Source organism: Diceros bicornis, chromosome X (assembly GCF_020826845.1).
Source record: "Diceros bicornis minor isolate mBicDic1 chromosome X, mDicBic1.mat.cur, whole genome shotgun sequence".
Classification (NCBI taxonomy): domain Eukaryota; kingdom Metazoa; phylum Chordata; class Mammalia; order Perissodactyla; family Rhinocerotidae; genus Diceros; species Diceros bicornis.
This window is the reverse complement of record NC_080781.1, coordinates 7,385,287-7,401,219: the sequence shown is the minus strand read 5'-3', so window position 1 is coordinate 7,401,219 and position 15,933 is coordinate 7,385,287. Positions and strand designations below refer to the sequence as shown.

The following is a 15,933-nucleotide window of genomic DNA, read 5'->3' as shown; positions in this document are numbered from 1 at the left end:
ATTCCCTTTGGCTGTGACACCCACAATGTCTCCAGACAATGCCAAATGTCCCCTGGGGGCCAAAATCGTCCTCCGCCAGGTTGAGAACCACTGCTCTGTGGAATGAGATGAAAATTCTCCACTTCTTCCATTTCTCAGTTCCTCAAAGGCACTCAGAGAGGAGTGTAAGGAAAGCTAAATGGTCAGGGCTCTTGGCTGGTCAGTCCCTGCCTGACGACATTTATCAATGTCTCGATGGGCACGAAAGACAATTCCACACCTAAAATTGTGAGAATAGCACCATGAGATGTGATCGATTTTCCTTCTGCTTTAATAAACGGTGTATATCAGCTTAGCTTTTTCACATAAAAAGTTCTAGAAAAAAACGGAGTGTGGAAATACCAGATATTATGAAAAACACCAATCTTGCTTGAAGGGCTCATGCTTAGGTTAAACCTGATTCTGATTACAAAGAGCAGGTGCGTAGGGAAAACACAGCCCTAGTGCGCAGATGCCCGTGGGTAAGGCAGATATAAATGTGCTGGGCTTGGCTGAGGGGGTGGGGGATAGCCTACCACCTCCTTCACATCCCCCTCCTTCCCTGTGGGACAGGACAGCGCCCCCCAAGTTAAAAATCCACCTGCCCATTGGAGCTGTGGGTTCCCCCCCATGCAGTTAGTCCCCAGGACCAACTTAAAACCCACCTTCTGGAGTGGAAGCAAGGTGCCAGTCATACACCACCCAGGAAAGATGCACTGAAAACCTCGCGCCGTCGGAAGGGGGCTTGCAAAAAGGGAGAAGGCATAAGGCCCACTGTACCGCCCGGGGACAGTACCTTGTGGAGTTCTCATCCTGGATGAGCAGCGGAGGCTTGTCCGTCAGCTTCTGGGGGGCGAACTGAGGAGAAGGGGAGCGAGAGGTCTCCATTGCGGACGTCTGCACGGGCCAGACCTTGGAAGGGAGCAGGGCTTCCCGCTTCAGACAGGCTGTGTGCTCATCTACATCCTGCCTGTCCTGCTCAGCGCCGTCTGCAGGCTGGGCACCGCTCAGCCTCTCCGCCAAGGCACAGGGGCTCTGGGAGAGGGACAGGCGGGCCACACACACCTCCAGGGCCACGGGGGACGAGAGGGGGAGGGGCCGGCTGAGGTGAGTGGCTGCAGGTGCACCCAGGTGGGCGGCTGCAGGTGCGCCCGCAGGGGCCAGGCCCCTGAGCCGCCTGGGCTCGCGCCTGGGCGGCGGCGGCCTCTGCGGGGCCGGCCTCTTGGCGAGCAGCGCGGCGTTCACGGGCCGCAGCTCCTGGCCCTGAGCGTGCGCGGCCGCGGGGGCGCTCTGCGCTGGCGGTGCCGGGCCGAGCGGCGGCAGCGGGGCTGCGGGCGCGGTGTCCTCTGAGTATCTGTAATCGCGAGGTAGGGTCCCCGCTCGGCTGCGGCCCTCCCGGGGCGCCTCTGCAGCTTCCCAGGCGTGAGATGGCTCAGAGACCTGGGACGGGGTCCCTGGGTCCCGCTGTGCTCCTGGACTGTCTTCCCGACACTGGGCATCTGCTTGTCTACGGTAGGAACAAATGAAAATAAGCAAATGACTCCAATTAACACCTTCTTAAACGGGACCAGACCCAGATCTTGAAAATCTCCTTAAACCGTTTGAAGAAATTAAATCCATATACATTTTCCCATACCTGTCCCCAGCACAACTCCTAATGCAAGGTATCGAATCGGAACACATACCGGACAACATTCGGCTACAGACTGGCAGGTCACACGATAGGACGTGAGGTATTAAAAACATAGGCATGTGTATTAGATGCACACACACACACAAGTACACACAAGGCGCATTTCGGGGCAAAAAACCAAAATTTACACAAACATTTTAAAAGCAATGTGAAAATTCTCATAGCCAGCTATATTCAGAAATATTTACTTCACATCGCAACAGTATTTCTATATGGCTTATTTCGGGAAATTGACACACACCAACTTGACACACACCAATGGACAGAACTTTCTAAGATGGGCCACACATCAATTTATTACTAAAACCTTTGAAATCAGTAGTGTATTAGTAAAAATGAGAAAAAGAGAGACTGCTGCTTTGAGAAGCTGCAATGATTCTGCTCTTTCTCTACTCGTACCCATTTCCATCTCTCCACAATACATACAGATGTGTTTCTGTGCATATGCACACCCACGGACATGACCACAGAACACCCGTGCGTGCTTCACGTGCATGTTTATCTGCGCCGCAGCTGCAGTACATGAGCCCACAACTCTCAAACTTGCAGCAAATCAGCTAGCCATGCCTTTGCTGACACACTGCTTCTTCCGACCTGACAGAGTAATCAAACAAGCCTCTGATCGACTCTTCCATTCAAGAGAAGAGCTGTTTTCTGTTGAGAAGACAACCTCTGAGTTGCTAAAGGAGACTCTAACAAGGACAGCAAATGGAGCATCAGTAGGGAGAGCGCACGTGCGGATAAGAGATGTAACCTAGGAACTAACAAGCCGGATAGAAGACCTTCCCCCAGACACACAGCGCCCCCTTGGGGCCCAAGAGGTGCTCTGCCTGCCTCCTCGGACGTGATACCTGGCCCAGGCGTTACAGATGTTCCAACCCCATCAAGGCCGCTGCACTGTGAGTCAAGAGCCCTGTGCATGTCCCTCTTGCTATGTCCTCAAGAGAAAGGTCCCTCCATGTTCAATGGATGCTCTAGAGTAGAATCCAGGCCAGCCTACACTACAGAGAGCACACAGACAGTCAGACCCCACCCCAAAGCCAGAAGCTGGAAAGTCTTAGCATCTGGAAGAGGACAGAGTGCTCAAGTCCCACAGGACCCTGAAAGAGGGCAGGTTTGTTTTCCGCTTCCAGGAGGCCGAAGACACAGCCTAAGCTTAGAAAACAAGCTGTAACAAAACAGCCAAGCATAGGAGCTTAAGAGTATTAACCTAGCTTAAGAAAGTTAGATTTTTAAAAAATGTGCATTAGGTACACACTAAGAGAAACCACAGGTTATCAAAATAACCTGAACATAGCAATGGAGGGTTTAGAGAACAACGCACAGTCAAGCAGCTGTTGGGTTACACAATTCAGAATGGCACTGAAACACTGTCAAATTAACAGCACATTCTGAGCGGTGTAACTCACGGCTCAGCTGTCCTGTCACTCACTAACACACGTGGCCTGCTGTGGAAGGGGGAGCGCCCTCGTGTCTCCCTTCCATTTAAGCCACTGTGCCTCTCAAGACAGTAAAACCTAATTCGTGACAATTCACGAATGGCTCCCCAATATTTCATTTCAAAGAGCTGAGGTACACTTGAATGTTTTTTTTTCTCCTGCTAAAACTCTTGAAACCTAGCATCCATAGACTGACACAAAAGCATCTGGTATCTGTTACTTAATAAATATCCACCACCTCAGAACGGGAGGATTAAATTAGCTACAATTTATTGTGAAAATCTAAGTGCCTTTGGCCATCTGGATTCACATTTAATATGTTAATTAAAGGGGGCCAGCCAGGTGGCGTAGTGAAGTGCCCGAGCTCCGCTTCAGTGCCCCAGGGTTCGTGGGTTCAGATCCCAGGCACGCACTGATACACGGCTTGTCAAGCCATTCTGTGGCGGCGTCCCATATAAAGTAGAGGAAGATGAGCATGCATGTTAGCCCAGGGCCAATCTTACTCAGCAAAAAGAGGAGTGGCATCCGAGGTTAGCTCAGGGCTAATCTTCCTCATCAAAAAACCCCACAAAATATGTTAATTAAAGAGAAGCTTTGGTCCCAGCGGTGTAGTGGTTAAGTTCGCGTGTTCTGCTTTGGTGGCCCGGGGTTCATGGGTTGGGATCTCGGGTGAGGACATAGACACTGGTCATCAAGCCATGCTCTGCTGGCGTCCTACATACAAAAATAGAGGAAGACTGGCACAGGTGTTAGCTCAGGGCCAATCTTCCTCACCAAAAAAAAAAAAAAAAAAAGAAGGAGCTTTATCTGCGAAGTGCCTTAGACAGGATGTACGCTGAGATCTGCCCAGAAATGGAGGAGACTCACCTGTGGGAGAAAAAGCCCCACTGAGAAGTAAAGAAGGACTCAGAGCAGAAGACCAGGCATACGGGGCCGGCTCCTGGCTTCTCCCTCAGGCAGAAGGCACCACGGGCTCCTGCCTATCTTCCCCATGGGCATCCTTTGCAGGATTTGAGGGCACTTTGTTCTCTAGGGGAGCATGTCCACTGCATGGTCACTTCTCATTCTAGAAGTGCAGTTCCCACACTCCCTCCCAACATTTAAGTTTAGTTAGATTTACAATAGCACAGCAATTTCCGGACCAAGTCTGTTCCCCACCTCCTATTTTTTCTTGACTCCCCCCCAAACTTGCAAAGTCAAAGCCATAAAACCGCTAATTGGTGTTTATTATCTCAGTTGATAAAAATTCAGGAAATCAGAGACACACACAGAAAAAAGGCCAAAAACGGGAATTTGGGGTTCTGCTAGGGTCATATTCCAATCTGTGTTTCTAATAGGTTCCAAGTGACTACTTTGGAGAGAAAGTGGATAATGTGTTTATGTGTGTCTGTATCATGTATGTTGCATGTGTCTGTGTTGCAGATGTATGGAGATGTGTATCTTGTGTGTCTCTGTGTATATATATGTATATCCTTTTGTGTGTTTTCAAGGTCAATGCTGATAGCAAGATCCAGAGACAGAAAGCGAAACAAAATAAGATGACTTAAGGAGTCTGCTAGTGAAAGCAACTCAGTGTCTCCCTGCACAGGCTCCCGGGGTATACACTGGAGCAGTGAGGGAAGCCACACAAAGGAAAATTACAAAGGCAGCTGCATTCCAGAATCCCGGCAATTGATATGCAGGTGAGGTTGTTGGTTCTCATGCAGAACATGCTAATGACACCTCACGAAGGAGCCAGCTGCTGAGTAGCCCCAACAGGAGGCTTTACGCAGGCAAGGCTCCCGGGGACCGGCAACCCCCTCGGAGTTGGATCCCAGCACCATGCTGTTCTCATTCCACTGGACAGGTCTGCAACAGGACTGCAAAGCAAAACAAAACTCATCTCAAGAGGAATAACCTGGAGGAAAGGTTACGTTAAATGTGCTCAGTAGCACAAACACCCTACAACAGGACAGAAACCATGGTTAGGCAAAAAAAATTATAGATAGATAGGTCTATCTCTATATGTCAAATGCTCGTGAAATCCCATCAACATTGCTATTATTCAGATCTACATTTTTGATCTTGGTATGGAGACAGCCAGCCCCATGTCTAAATGTGGCTTCCCTATCTGAGAGGTTGCGGTTTTAGTTCCGGACTCCATCTGTTCGGGACGAGTCCAATGACGTCACTGGATGCATTTCTCTGGGTCTCAGTTTTCTGCTCCCTGCCTCCACATCATTTGCACAGTCGGTTCCTTATCACACAGGCCCCCAGCTCCACCAGCCCTGCTGTCTCCCCTCCTCCAGGTCACCCCTAGCATAGGACTTGTCACCCTCTCCAATGACTACTGTTCACCAGTCTCTACTCTCATCACTGGGCTGTAAGCCTCTCTACGAAGGGCAGGGATCTGGGCTATCTTCTTCAGGGTCTTGCAGGCAAATATTTATTTACATGCACCGTGTCACGCCTTCCCCTGAACGCCCATTAGACATATAAATGCATTTGTTGTATTTGGTCACAGTGAAGAATGGTAAGGAGGGAAGCTGCATGTCTTTTTTTGTTTGTTTTTTGTTTTTTTTTGGTGAGGAAGATTAGCCCTGAGCTAACATCTGTTGCCAATCCTCCTGTTTTCGCTGAGGAAGATCGGCCCTTGGCTAACATCCGTGCCAATCCTCCTCTACTTTATATGGCACGCTGCCACAGCATGGCTTGACAAGTGGTGCGTCGGTGTGGGCCCAGGATCCAAACCTGTGCACCCCGGGCTGCTGGGGAGCCGAAGCGGAGCACGTGAACGTAACGACTATGCCACCGGGCCGGCCCCTGCATGTCTTTTTTTGAGATGCGGGCAGTTAGGTTCTCAGTGAAATAACCCTGCCTCTGAACATTCCCAACATAACTAAACATTTCTGAACTCCTCTGTAATCACTCATTCACTGCTGCTTTGTAAATGGGGTTAGCCATCATCTTCATCGAGGGAGAGTGGAAAACTGCCGACTCTGTTGCATGACTTAAGTAACACACACTACAGGGTCCTCTTTTCCTAACGACTTAAGGGGTCAACTGTTAGAAAGGGACGCACAGCCAGTTCTGACTTGTGTCCACATTTGTTGCTCAAGGCTGTTACTCCTAACGCACTCTGGTGCCTGAGGCCGTTGTGAAGTCCAGGCCCACATGTGATTTGGGGTTTCATTAGGCACACAGTTCTCATCTCAGCATCACGTACTAGCTCTGTGACGCAGGGCACATGACTGTGCCTCATGCAGCTGCATGTCCTCACCTGTCTGGGCAGACCACAGGCCACACCACGTGGGGTCACTGTGCGAGGCAGAGGCAGATGAAGCCCTTGGTGTGGTATGTCTCTGCGGGGTTTCCGACCAGCCGGGCGCTGTGCTGAGCACCTAACAGGAGAGGGCTGGACTGCAGTGGGGCAGACCCGAATGCAGGTCTCTGTGACACCAACCCCCCACAACACCTCACAGTACACCTGAGGGGGGGCTGGCCCAGGTCTCTGAGTGGGGAAGGGCACCCCAGCAGCAGGCCAACCCAGGGCATTTGTGGGTACAAAGGGCACCCCCAGAACTCTATGCAACAGAACTCTCTCTCTCTCTCTTTTTTTTTTTTTTTGGCAATGAAGATTAGCCCTGAGCTAACATCCGTTGCCGATCCTCCTCTTTTTTGCTGAGGAAGATTGGCCCTGGGCTAACATCCATGAGCATCTTCCTCTACTTTATATGGGGCACCACCACAGCATGGCTTGACAAGCAGTGCGTCGGTGCATGCCCAGGATCCAAACCTTCGAACTCCACGCTGCCAAAGCGGAGCGTGTGCACTTAGGCGCTACGCCACCGGGTGGGCCCCCAGAACTATCTCATTTTAACAACAAAGAGAGAGGGAGACATAACAAGCTTCCAGTGGATAACAACACGAGGGTGTTTCCTCCTTTCATTTAAATATTACGCAAAACACTAACTTAATGCCATATACAAAACACCAGTTACTGCCAAGATCAGCAATGGAGAGGGTGGCTGGTGTATCTGAGGTGGTCCCAGAATCACACTTGAGAGCACATGTTGCCAAGCCAGGATCCAGGGCCTCAGTTGTTTGCAGAGAACAAGATTATCTCCTGGAACACTTAGGGCAGGAACCAGAGGTGCTGGCTTCCCAACAGAGCCAGGCTTCTATGAATGACTCTCCAGTTCAACATTCACAGCTTGAGGTCAGTATTTAGAAAGCACACTTCCGTTGCTTGCAGGTGTGAATAACAGCGACTGTGTGAAGTGTAGAATTGTTTATTAGTAATCACAGACAGTCTATCTGCCCTTCGGCTTGGCAGGATGCACTGGACACCACCGGCCAGGTTGTCTGATGCTGGAGAACAGCCCAAGCCTTAGGACAGGGGCCAGGCGGCTGGGGAGAACATAGGACACCCACATCACCCCAAGTGCAAGTCTCCTGAACAAGCCTCTGGTGTCTCCACTGATCTTCCCACCCCCTAGGAATTCCCAACAGACACATGTCACCTTGGCGAAGCACAGGCAGAAGGCTCTTCTGTATGCACAGACACCCCACAGGGGCACCCCAAAAGGAATGGTGGGCAAGGCATGGGAGCCCAAGAGAGGCAATCTACCAATCAAAAGACCAATCCATTAATGAATGGACAGAAACACATTAGAGACATTTCAAACAGCATGAACGCTCAGGAATAATGGCACCGACCACTCTTCTACTTGGAAACACCAGTCTGCCATGGGCCTCCCCAGATGGTGAGCCCCTGTAGGATAGAGGTTGTCTGATTGCCCTATCCCTGTTTCCAGGCACGCAAACAATATTTACCAAATGGACAGACAGATACGCTGGTGATGATGGAGAGAGCTGTGCCCACAAGTTCTGCTCCAATTTTCTGTCTTGTAGAACCACTTCCAGAAGGACAGGAGCCCTGAATCACTCTTAACTTAGTCATTTCTTTACTGCAACGTCTCCACTAAAGCTTTTCTCTCTACGCCAGCCCCAAACAGGCTCTCTCTTCCGTGATTCTAATGCCAAGTGGGGAATGCAATTTACTTTAGAAAATCAGATAAATGTTATTTCTTCAATGTCTTAATAGATGCATAAAAAGGTTTGCTGCTTCCTTCGGGTTTTATTTTTGCTTGCAGGAACTTGGAGGGTAACAGAAATGAAGTCAAATTAGAGAGACCGATAAGTCATTTGTGGATAAGTGGGGAGAAGAGATTAAAAGAGAGATTCCATTCACAGATGATCCAAAACCAAATGGATAGGCACAGATTTGAGGGGCTAGTGTCCACTAACAGAAAACACCTAGATCTGGAGATTATACTCTGTGAGAGCCCCTCAAGTACCAACTCTATGTTTTCAGAACATGTGTTTCGAGAACCTATTCCAGGCCTCTCATTTCTGTTGTTGGAGACCCTCATTCTTGGTCCCAAGAGGTGACATTTGGAAGTTTTTTTTGACAAAATCAGGCAAATCTCCTCTGCCAATCAAAGCTCCAGGCCAGTTTCCATTCCAAAACTATTTTTCAGAAGTATAAAATCAGAGGCACAGACAAATGGAATAAAAATGATATTTTCACGTGATCTGTTAGCAAAGTTTCCTTCTGACATTTTCTCTTACTTGCTTTCCTAAAAACATATATTGCACACAAAGTTCAAAGTGGGGGCAAGCCTGATACTGATCCGGAATTATTTAGAGCTTGCCAAACCGATTGGATCAAGATTTCAGGGGAAGCGGGGCTGTCCTATGATGTTGCTCGGTGGCTCGTCATAGATGGCAATCCGAGTGCGCCCTGCAAGTTTGACTACGTGACCTGGAAAGGCGTGATATGTCTTCTGAAGCCACAGGACAGAAGAGTGTCCTCGGGCACACCACAAGTGACCCCACAGTCCCAGTGGAGGTCTGCCATCTCTTCAGAGGGGCATTCGGATCCCTTGGCTCAGCTGTACCCGGAGCCAGCAAGGCCCGCTCTCCCAGCACAGGTCAACCAGTATCTGACCAGGAAATATCTGAAGCAGGATACAAAGTGCAAACCATAGACAAGGGAGAACAGTAAAAAGAAGTTTTCTCTGCCTTCTGACCCCTGACAGCTCCTTCTGCATTGGAAACTACTATTACCAGTTTCAAGGCCATCTAGAGAGGCAAAGGGATACATTTTAAAAGTATCCCAAGCCCGGAGAACAGAGAAAAATGTAACAAGTTATCAGAGGCTTTTCTACCCTCTCAGGCATGAGGTTACTCTTTCCATTTCTGTTTCTGATGTTTATAAAAAGAAACATACTATTGCAGATACACAAGTCCTGTTTATATTCTGTCCTTACCTCCTCACCTCCCTCCCTCCCAGAATAACTCCTACCCTGACGAATGAAAACGAGGCAACGTTTTTATTTTTATTTTTTGGTTTTAAAGCTCTTTAAGCAAGACAATTTCCACCGAACGTATGAGAGAGAATATACGGCCAACCCCCAAGCATCCATCACTTAGAGCCAACCATTTGGTATCATGGCCAATCTCATTTCCTCAATGGCACACCTCCACTTCGCCTCAAGGGTATTCTGAAGGAATATCGGGGATGATTTTAAGACATGCAAATCGAAGCTCTCCTCAAACTTACTCCTTCAGAGAACCAGGCCTGGACAGGGGTAGGGACCAGTGAGAAATGCATGCCCGCAAATCGGTATCTTAAAGAAAGCCTTCCAGGCCATCTGGATGTCAAGGCAGTGGTGGGAATCTCTGTTTTATGGGATCTCCCCTCCCAAATTCCTGATCTCCCACTTTTCTACCCACTTGATTTAGATATTGAAAGCTACTCCTGAAGTTTTAATCCTTGGCTTGGCATGTCCCTCCCAAACTAGATCATCATCGTCTAAAAAAGTGGTGAAATTGAGTAACCCCCTGGTACCAGTCCTGGAGGGACGATCCACACTCCTCCACCCAGAAAGGCTTCTCAAACCCTGGGTCCCAGGGATTTGGCCCCTGGGCTGTAGTTTGCTGACCCCTGTACTAGAAGGCAAGGCAAATATTAATTAAAAAATGCAAAGATATGTAATTGCTAATTTTGATAAGCACTATGAAGGATATGAAGAGAATTATAATGGATAGAGACAGGAGAGACTTTATTTACATGCGGGAGGGTCTGATGAGTCTTTAAAGCTACAATTTTATAATTCTTCTGGCCCCTTTGTAGCTGCCAGTGGGAGCAAGGGTCTCGTGACCCTCCACGTGTGAACCAGCGTGGAGCTCCACAAACTGTCACCTGAAGTTGTTACAGTTAGAAGGAAAAATCAGATCTGAATCACTGTGATAAGTATTTTATTACGGCAGACATTTCCTTTACTTCAATAACTGTTTGAGGAGTATCTACATTGTGTAATATTTATTAAGTATGATGTATTGTTGATACAACCTTAAAAGCTACACATGTTAGGGCCCAGATACGAAGCAATCTATGAACTTGGGTTCACCTTAATTCTTGTCCCTACATCCACATGCTCTTCTTCTGAGCCACTTCAGTTCTTAAAAAATGTGTGTCTGGGCCGGCCTGGTGGCTTAGCAGTTAAGTGTGAGCGCTCCACTACTGGCGGCCGGGGTTCGGATCCCGGGTGTGCACCGATGCACCGCTTCTCTGGCCATGCTGAGGCCGCGTCCCACATACAGCAACTAGAAGGATGTGCAACTATGACGTACAACTATCTACTGGGGCTTTGGGGAAGGGAAAAAAAAAAGGAGGAGGATTGGCAATAGATGTTAGCTCAGAGCCAGTCTTCCTCAGCAAAAAAAAGAGAAGGATTAGCATGGATGTTAGCTCAGGGCTGATCTCCTTCAGAAAAAAAAAAATGTATGTTTGAATTCCTAGAAATCTAGCTACAGATCGAGGAGGTTTTCCCGTTACAGAACATTTTCACCTCTACTCTTCCCCACACCCCACCACAATTTTATCAAGTTACAATCTACATACCGTAAAATGCACTGATTTGAGGTGTACTGTTGGACGAGTTTGGGTAAACGTACAGAGTTGTGCATTCACCACCACAATCAAGTCTAAAAACGATTTCCCTGCCCCAGAAAGTTCCCTCTTGCTCCACGGCAGTCACTACGGCCCTGCTTGAAACCCTTGTAAACTACTCAGTGTTCTCGTCTGCAAGGAGGACCAGCTTTATGCAGCAGATATAAAGGATTAAAATTCTTTAAAACTACAAATCAAACCATACTGAAATTATAGTGGTGAAACACCCTACTTCGGCAAATTAGAGGGTGAATCTATTTACAACTCTTGGAAGTTAAACTTCCTGACAGCAAAGCCATCTTGCAATAACTTTGCCAGAGTGGTAAACACAGTTTTCTGTGTGATGGACGACCCATGATGGGCATTTCCAATCTTCCTCTCTCCTCCACTTACTGAATCGTACAAGCATGCACACATTTTAGTCATAATTAGCACGGAAAGTAAATATGCTTAATCCTTTCCCCTGAAACTTCCAGCCCCACCTGCCCTCCCACCATCATATCAAGGCCAGACTGCACACTGTGATCTTCCAGGCTCCCTCCCATCGTCCGCACACCCCCTGCAACTCCTTGGTGCCCCTGTTCCTACACCATTCGTTTTGGCTAAAGGCCCTTCCCTGTCGTACACGCCTTGCAGTTCCCCTGTCCCCACACTGAATCCCACTCTTTAGAATTCACCCCACGAACACCATTCCCATCCTTCAAGACCCAAATGAAGTACAACCTTTTCCATGAAGCGCTTCCTGGACCCGCTGACAAAAACAAGCCTTTCTTCTTCTGAATCCTCTCACAAGGACTTAACCTCTCCCTGTTTGTCCCCAAAATGTGCTCAATTCATCTGTGTTCTTTTCGTTTAACATTGCTCCTCCTGGCTAGGCTGACAGCACCCACTTCTGTCTTGTCTACCCCTGTGTTCCAGGGCCAAACACAGTGCCTGGTGCAAAGCAGGTTTCAGCAAAGGCTCAGTGAGGTAACAGGAAAGAGGCAGGGAGGGGGGATGGCGGGAGGGAGGAGAGAAGAGGAAGGCAAGGCCGGCAAGCTGATTCTCTTGGGTCTTCTCACTACTCTGCATCACAGCCATTTACACTTATGTTATGGACTGCATGTCTGTGTCCCCCCAGAATTCATACATTTAATTCTCACCCCCCAGGGATGGTATTAGGTGGTGGGACCTTTGGGGCTGATTGGGCATGAGGGTGCAGCCCTCATGAGTGGGATTAGTACCCTTATAAGAAGAGACACCAGAGAGCTCCCCCCCTGTCTCTGTTCTCCACCACATGAGGACACAGCAAGAAGAAGGCCGTCTGCAAACCAGGAAACGGGTCTCACCAGGAACTGTATCGGCTGGCACCTTGATCCTGGACTACCAGACTTCAGAACTGAGAGAAATAAGTGTCTGTTGTTTAAGCACCTAGTCTATGGTAATTTGTTATATTATTTTCCCTAATAATAGAGTTTAAGTTCCTTCAAGGGAGGTTCTCTCTGTACCCAACTCGACTTCACAGGCTTCATGGCACCTAATTACATGAACACAGATTGTTAACCAGTAAGATATTAGACTGATGTAACCTAAAGACTTGTCCACTGAGAACATAGTTCTTCTGACCTAGTGGTAATTAAAACACAGGGGCGGGGCCGGCCCGGTGGCACAGCGGTTGAGTTCACGCATTCCGCTGCGGCGGCCCAGGGTTTGCCAGTTTGGATCCTGGGTGAGGACCTACTCACCACTCATCAAGCCATGCTGAGGCGGTGTCCCACATAGAAGAACTAGAAGGACCTACAACCAGGATATACAACTATGTACTGGGGCTTTGGGGAGAAGAAAAAAAAAGAAAAAAGAAAAACACATAGGGGCAAATAAACAAAAACGCACACCCTTCGAAGTCCAGTGTGCTGGAGCGGCAGAGCCTTGGGAGATGACCATACTACCACCTAGTCTCATTTGAGGTGAGAGGTGGACAGCCCATCTCTACTCCTGACTCCCATTGCCAAGATTGCTGCAGAAACAGATCCAACTGGCAGATTCTATTAGGTTTACTTGCCCATTAAGGGCACTTTGAAGTAACTCAATTTTTCCATAAAATGACGACCACAATAAAAATATTAACTGGTTACTGGGAAGCCCTTTACTCTTGCAAATCTGTTTACAGCTATAGTTAGCCTCTATTTATTTTATTTCAACATATTTATATCCTGAATGATCAAATGGTTTGAGGTGGTTTACCAAAGAAAAACACAAAACAGGAGCATTAAAATGAACATACAAACATCCCAACGAGAGAAAATATAAACAAAAAGTAGAGGGGCGCCAGAGAGGAAAAGCGCCCAAATGAGCAGACCCTAGAATGTACGCAGTTACGACAGCTGTGCCTCCAACGTGACCCTGGGATTCCTGTCAACCAGAGCAAAGAGGGAGGTACGGTGTGTTGGGGTTATTGGAAATTTGGGCACTGCTCCATTCTTCAGCAGAGACAACTCTATTAGCAACCTCCATTTGCAGAGTGCAAGCACGGCACGACCACCTTGCCCACGAGGACATTGACGCCCATGAGCCTAAGTGACTTGCCCGCTAACCTGAGTGAGCATTGAGATGTTCATCTTCTGTTTCCTGCTTTCTCTTTGCAATATCACATTAGACGTCCAACTGAATCCCTGGTTTCTTCTCTTCTCTAGCCGTTTTTTCTTTCTTGCATCACACTGGAGAGTATTTCAGACGGCGGTCTACACCTCACAGTAAATTCATGCCCACAAAGCCCCGGGTGGTCATGCTTTCTGCAGCACAAATGCTAAAGAGAGCACACAACTGCCAGGGGCCAGGAGAACACGGAATGGACTAAACAAAGCCACCAGGTGCAAGGGCAATGACGTGACAATTAAACACACTTGTATGTTAAAAAAATCTACTGTAAACAACCATAAATGTTTGAAAATCACATAACACACTTCAGGGATCTGTTTGCAACCTAAATAACAATAATCAAGAAAGAAAGGCCCCACAGGAAAATGAACACAAGATGTGAACGGTAACGCACAAAAGAAAAAATACAAATGGCTAGACAACATACAAAAAAGTTCAACTTTGTTAGTCACTGAGGAAATGCAAGTTAAAAACAAAAACTTTTTTGGGGGGCTGGCCCCATGGCATAGTGGTTAAGTTTGGCACACTCCACCTCAGTGGCCCGGGGTCACGGGTTCGGATCCCGGGCATGGACCTACACCATTCATCAGGCATGCTATGGCGGTGACCCAAATACAAAATAGAGGATGACTGGCACAGATGTTAGCTCAGGGCTAATCTTCCTCAAGCAAAAGAAGAGGAAGATGGGCAACAGATATTAGCTTAGGGTGAATCTTCCTCAGCAAAAAAAAAAAAAAAAAAAGAAAGAAAGAAACTTTTTTTGCTCATCAAATCATAGAGTTTTTTACACTTGTGTAAGTTTAATATTTTCCATGATAAAAACTTGAAAAGCCCTCTGCTTTAGATTCCTTGGCAGGAATAGTCACCTGTGAAATATCACTAAAACCTTTTAATAGGGAACACAGATATATCTCTGTGTCTTAATCTTTACCACTTACAATAAAATACTAGAACATTTTCTTTTAAGATAACTTTTTATGCAAAAAGGAAACTTACACCAAATAAAACCTAACTTATCTTTCTATGCTTTTAATAAAAGAAACTTTTGTTCTCAGAAAAAAATTTAAAAAAAAATCATAAGAGTTTTTTAAATCTCTAATATGGACAAAGTTTTGGGAGAAGCAGGACTGTCCTAGGCTGTTGGTGGTAGGGTATAAATAGTATACACTTTATGGAGAGCAACATGGCACTATTTCCCAAAAGCCTGCCTAGCAATTCCATGTCTAGAATTTTATCCTAAGGAAATTAGCCTGGAAGGGCACAAATATTTCACTACAAGATGTCTGCTGTGGTTTTACTTATAATTGTGAAGGACTGGAAACAACCCTGAAAATCCATAGTATCTTTACTGGGCAGTCATATCTTAGAATGCCATGCAACATACAAGGAAAAAAAATTTAAAAAGCAGTTTACGCACAATATACATAGTGATCACACATGTAAAAATTAAGACTTGCACTGAAAAAAGACTTCAAAGTGGGTACACTTCAGTGGTCTACAGCGGTGTTTCTAGATGGTGAGGTGGAGCGTGATTTTTAAGGTTTTCATTCTGCTTTCCAGAACTTCCATATATTTTTATATAAAAATGTTTTAATCAGTAAAACAGATTTTTAAAAAAAGAAAATGTGATTAAAAACTGTATACCACAGCCCAGGAAGCTGTATCCCCAGATTAGTGTAAATCCTGGCTCTCAAAAACGTATGTCAAGCTTACAAAATAAGGAGCCGTTTTTAATTTTGGGCAACCCTGTGGTAAAAGAGATTAAAATATAGTTAGAATAGAATATCATCTCCATAAATTAAGAGGAAATCATTTGCTTCAGCTCTCTTCCTTTGATCACAATTGCATGTGACCCAAATTCTGAAAATCCCACATCTCGGATTGTCTGATTATCGTTACTCAGCTGGACCATATTTGGAAAAGAATTATTTACACAATAGGCTTCAGATTTTTATTGTACGTGAAAATTTATATACTTTATTACTATACAAAACGTCTATAATATACGTATGTATATATATGTGTATGTATATATACATAAACACAAATATATATATATATGCATGCATGTGTGTATAAATGTTAAATATCTTCCTAGAATTTCTAGTTATTCCACCTTTAATGGCCTCCAAGTACGTTTAAGGGCC

The 15,933-nt window shown here is 46.6% G+C and overlaps 1 protein-coding gene across 3 annotated transcripts in view; it reads right to left on the bottom strand.

The window, feature by feature from the left end:
* Positions 1-15,933, bottom strand: part of SHROOM2 (shroom family member 2) — a 144,037-nt gene that overhangs the window by 22,570 nt on the left and 105,534 nt on the right. For 2 of the 3 annotated variants that reach the window (XM_058535414.1, XM_058535415.1), the window contains exon 6: positions 815-1,525. In XM_058535414.1, coding sequence (XP_058391397.1) covers positions 815-1,525 — 711 coding nt within the window. Of the gene's footprint in view, positions 1-814; positions 1,526-15,933 lie in introns of those variants that run through there. The other variant, XM_058535416.1, reaches the window with a different exon arrangement.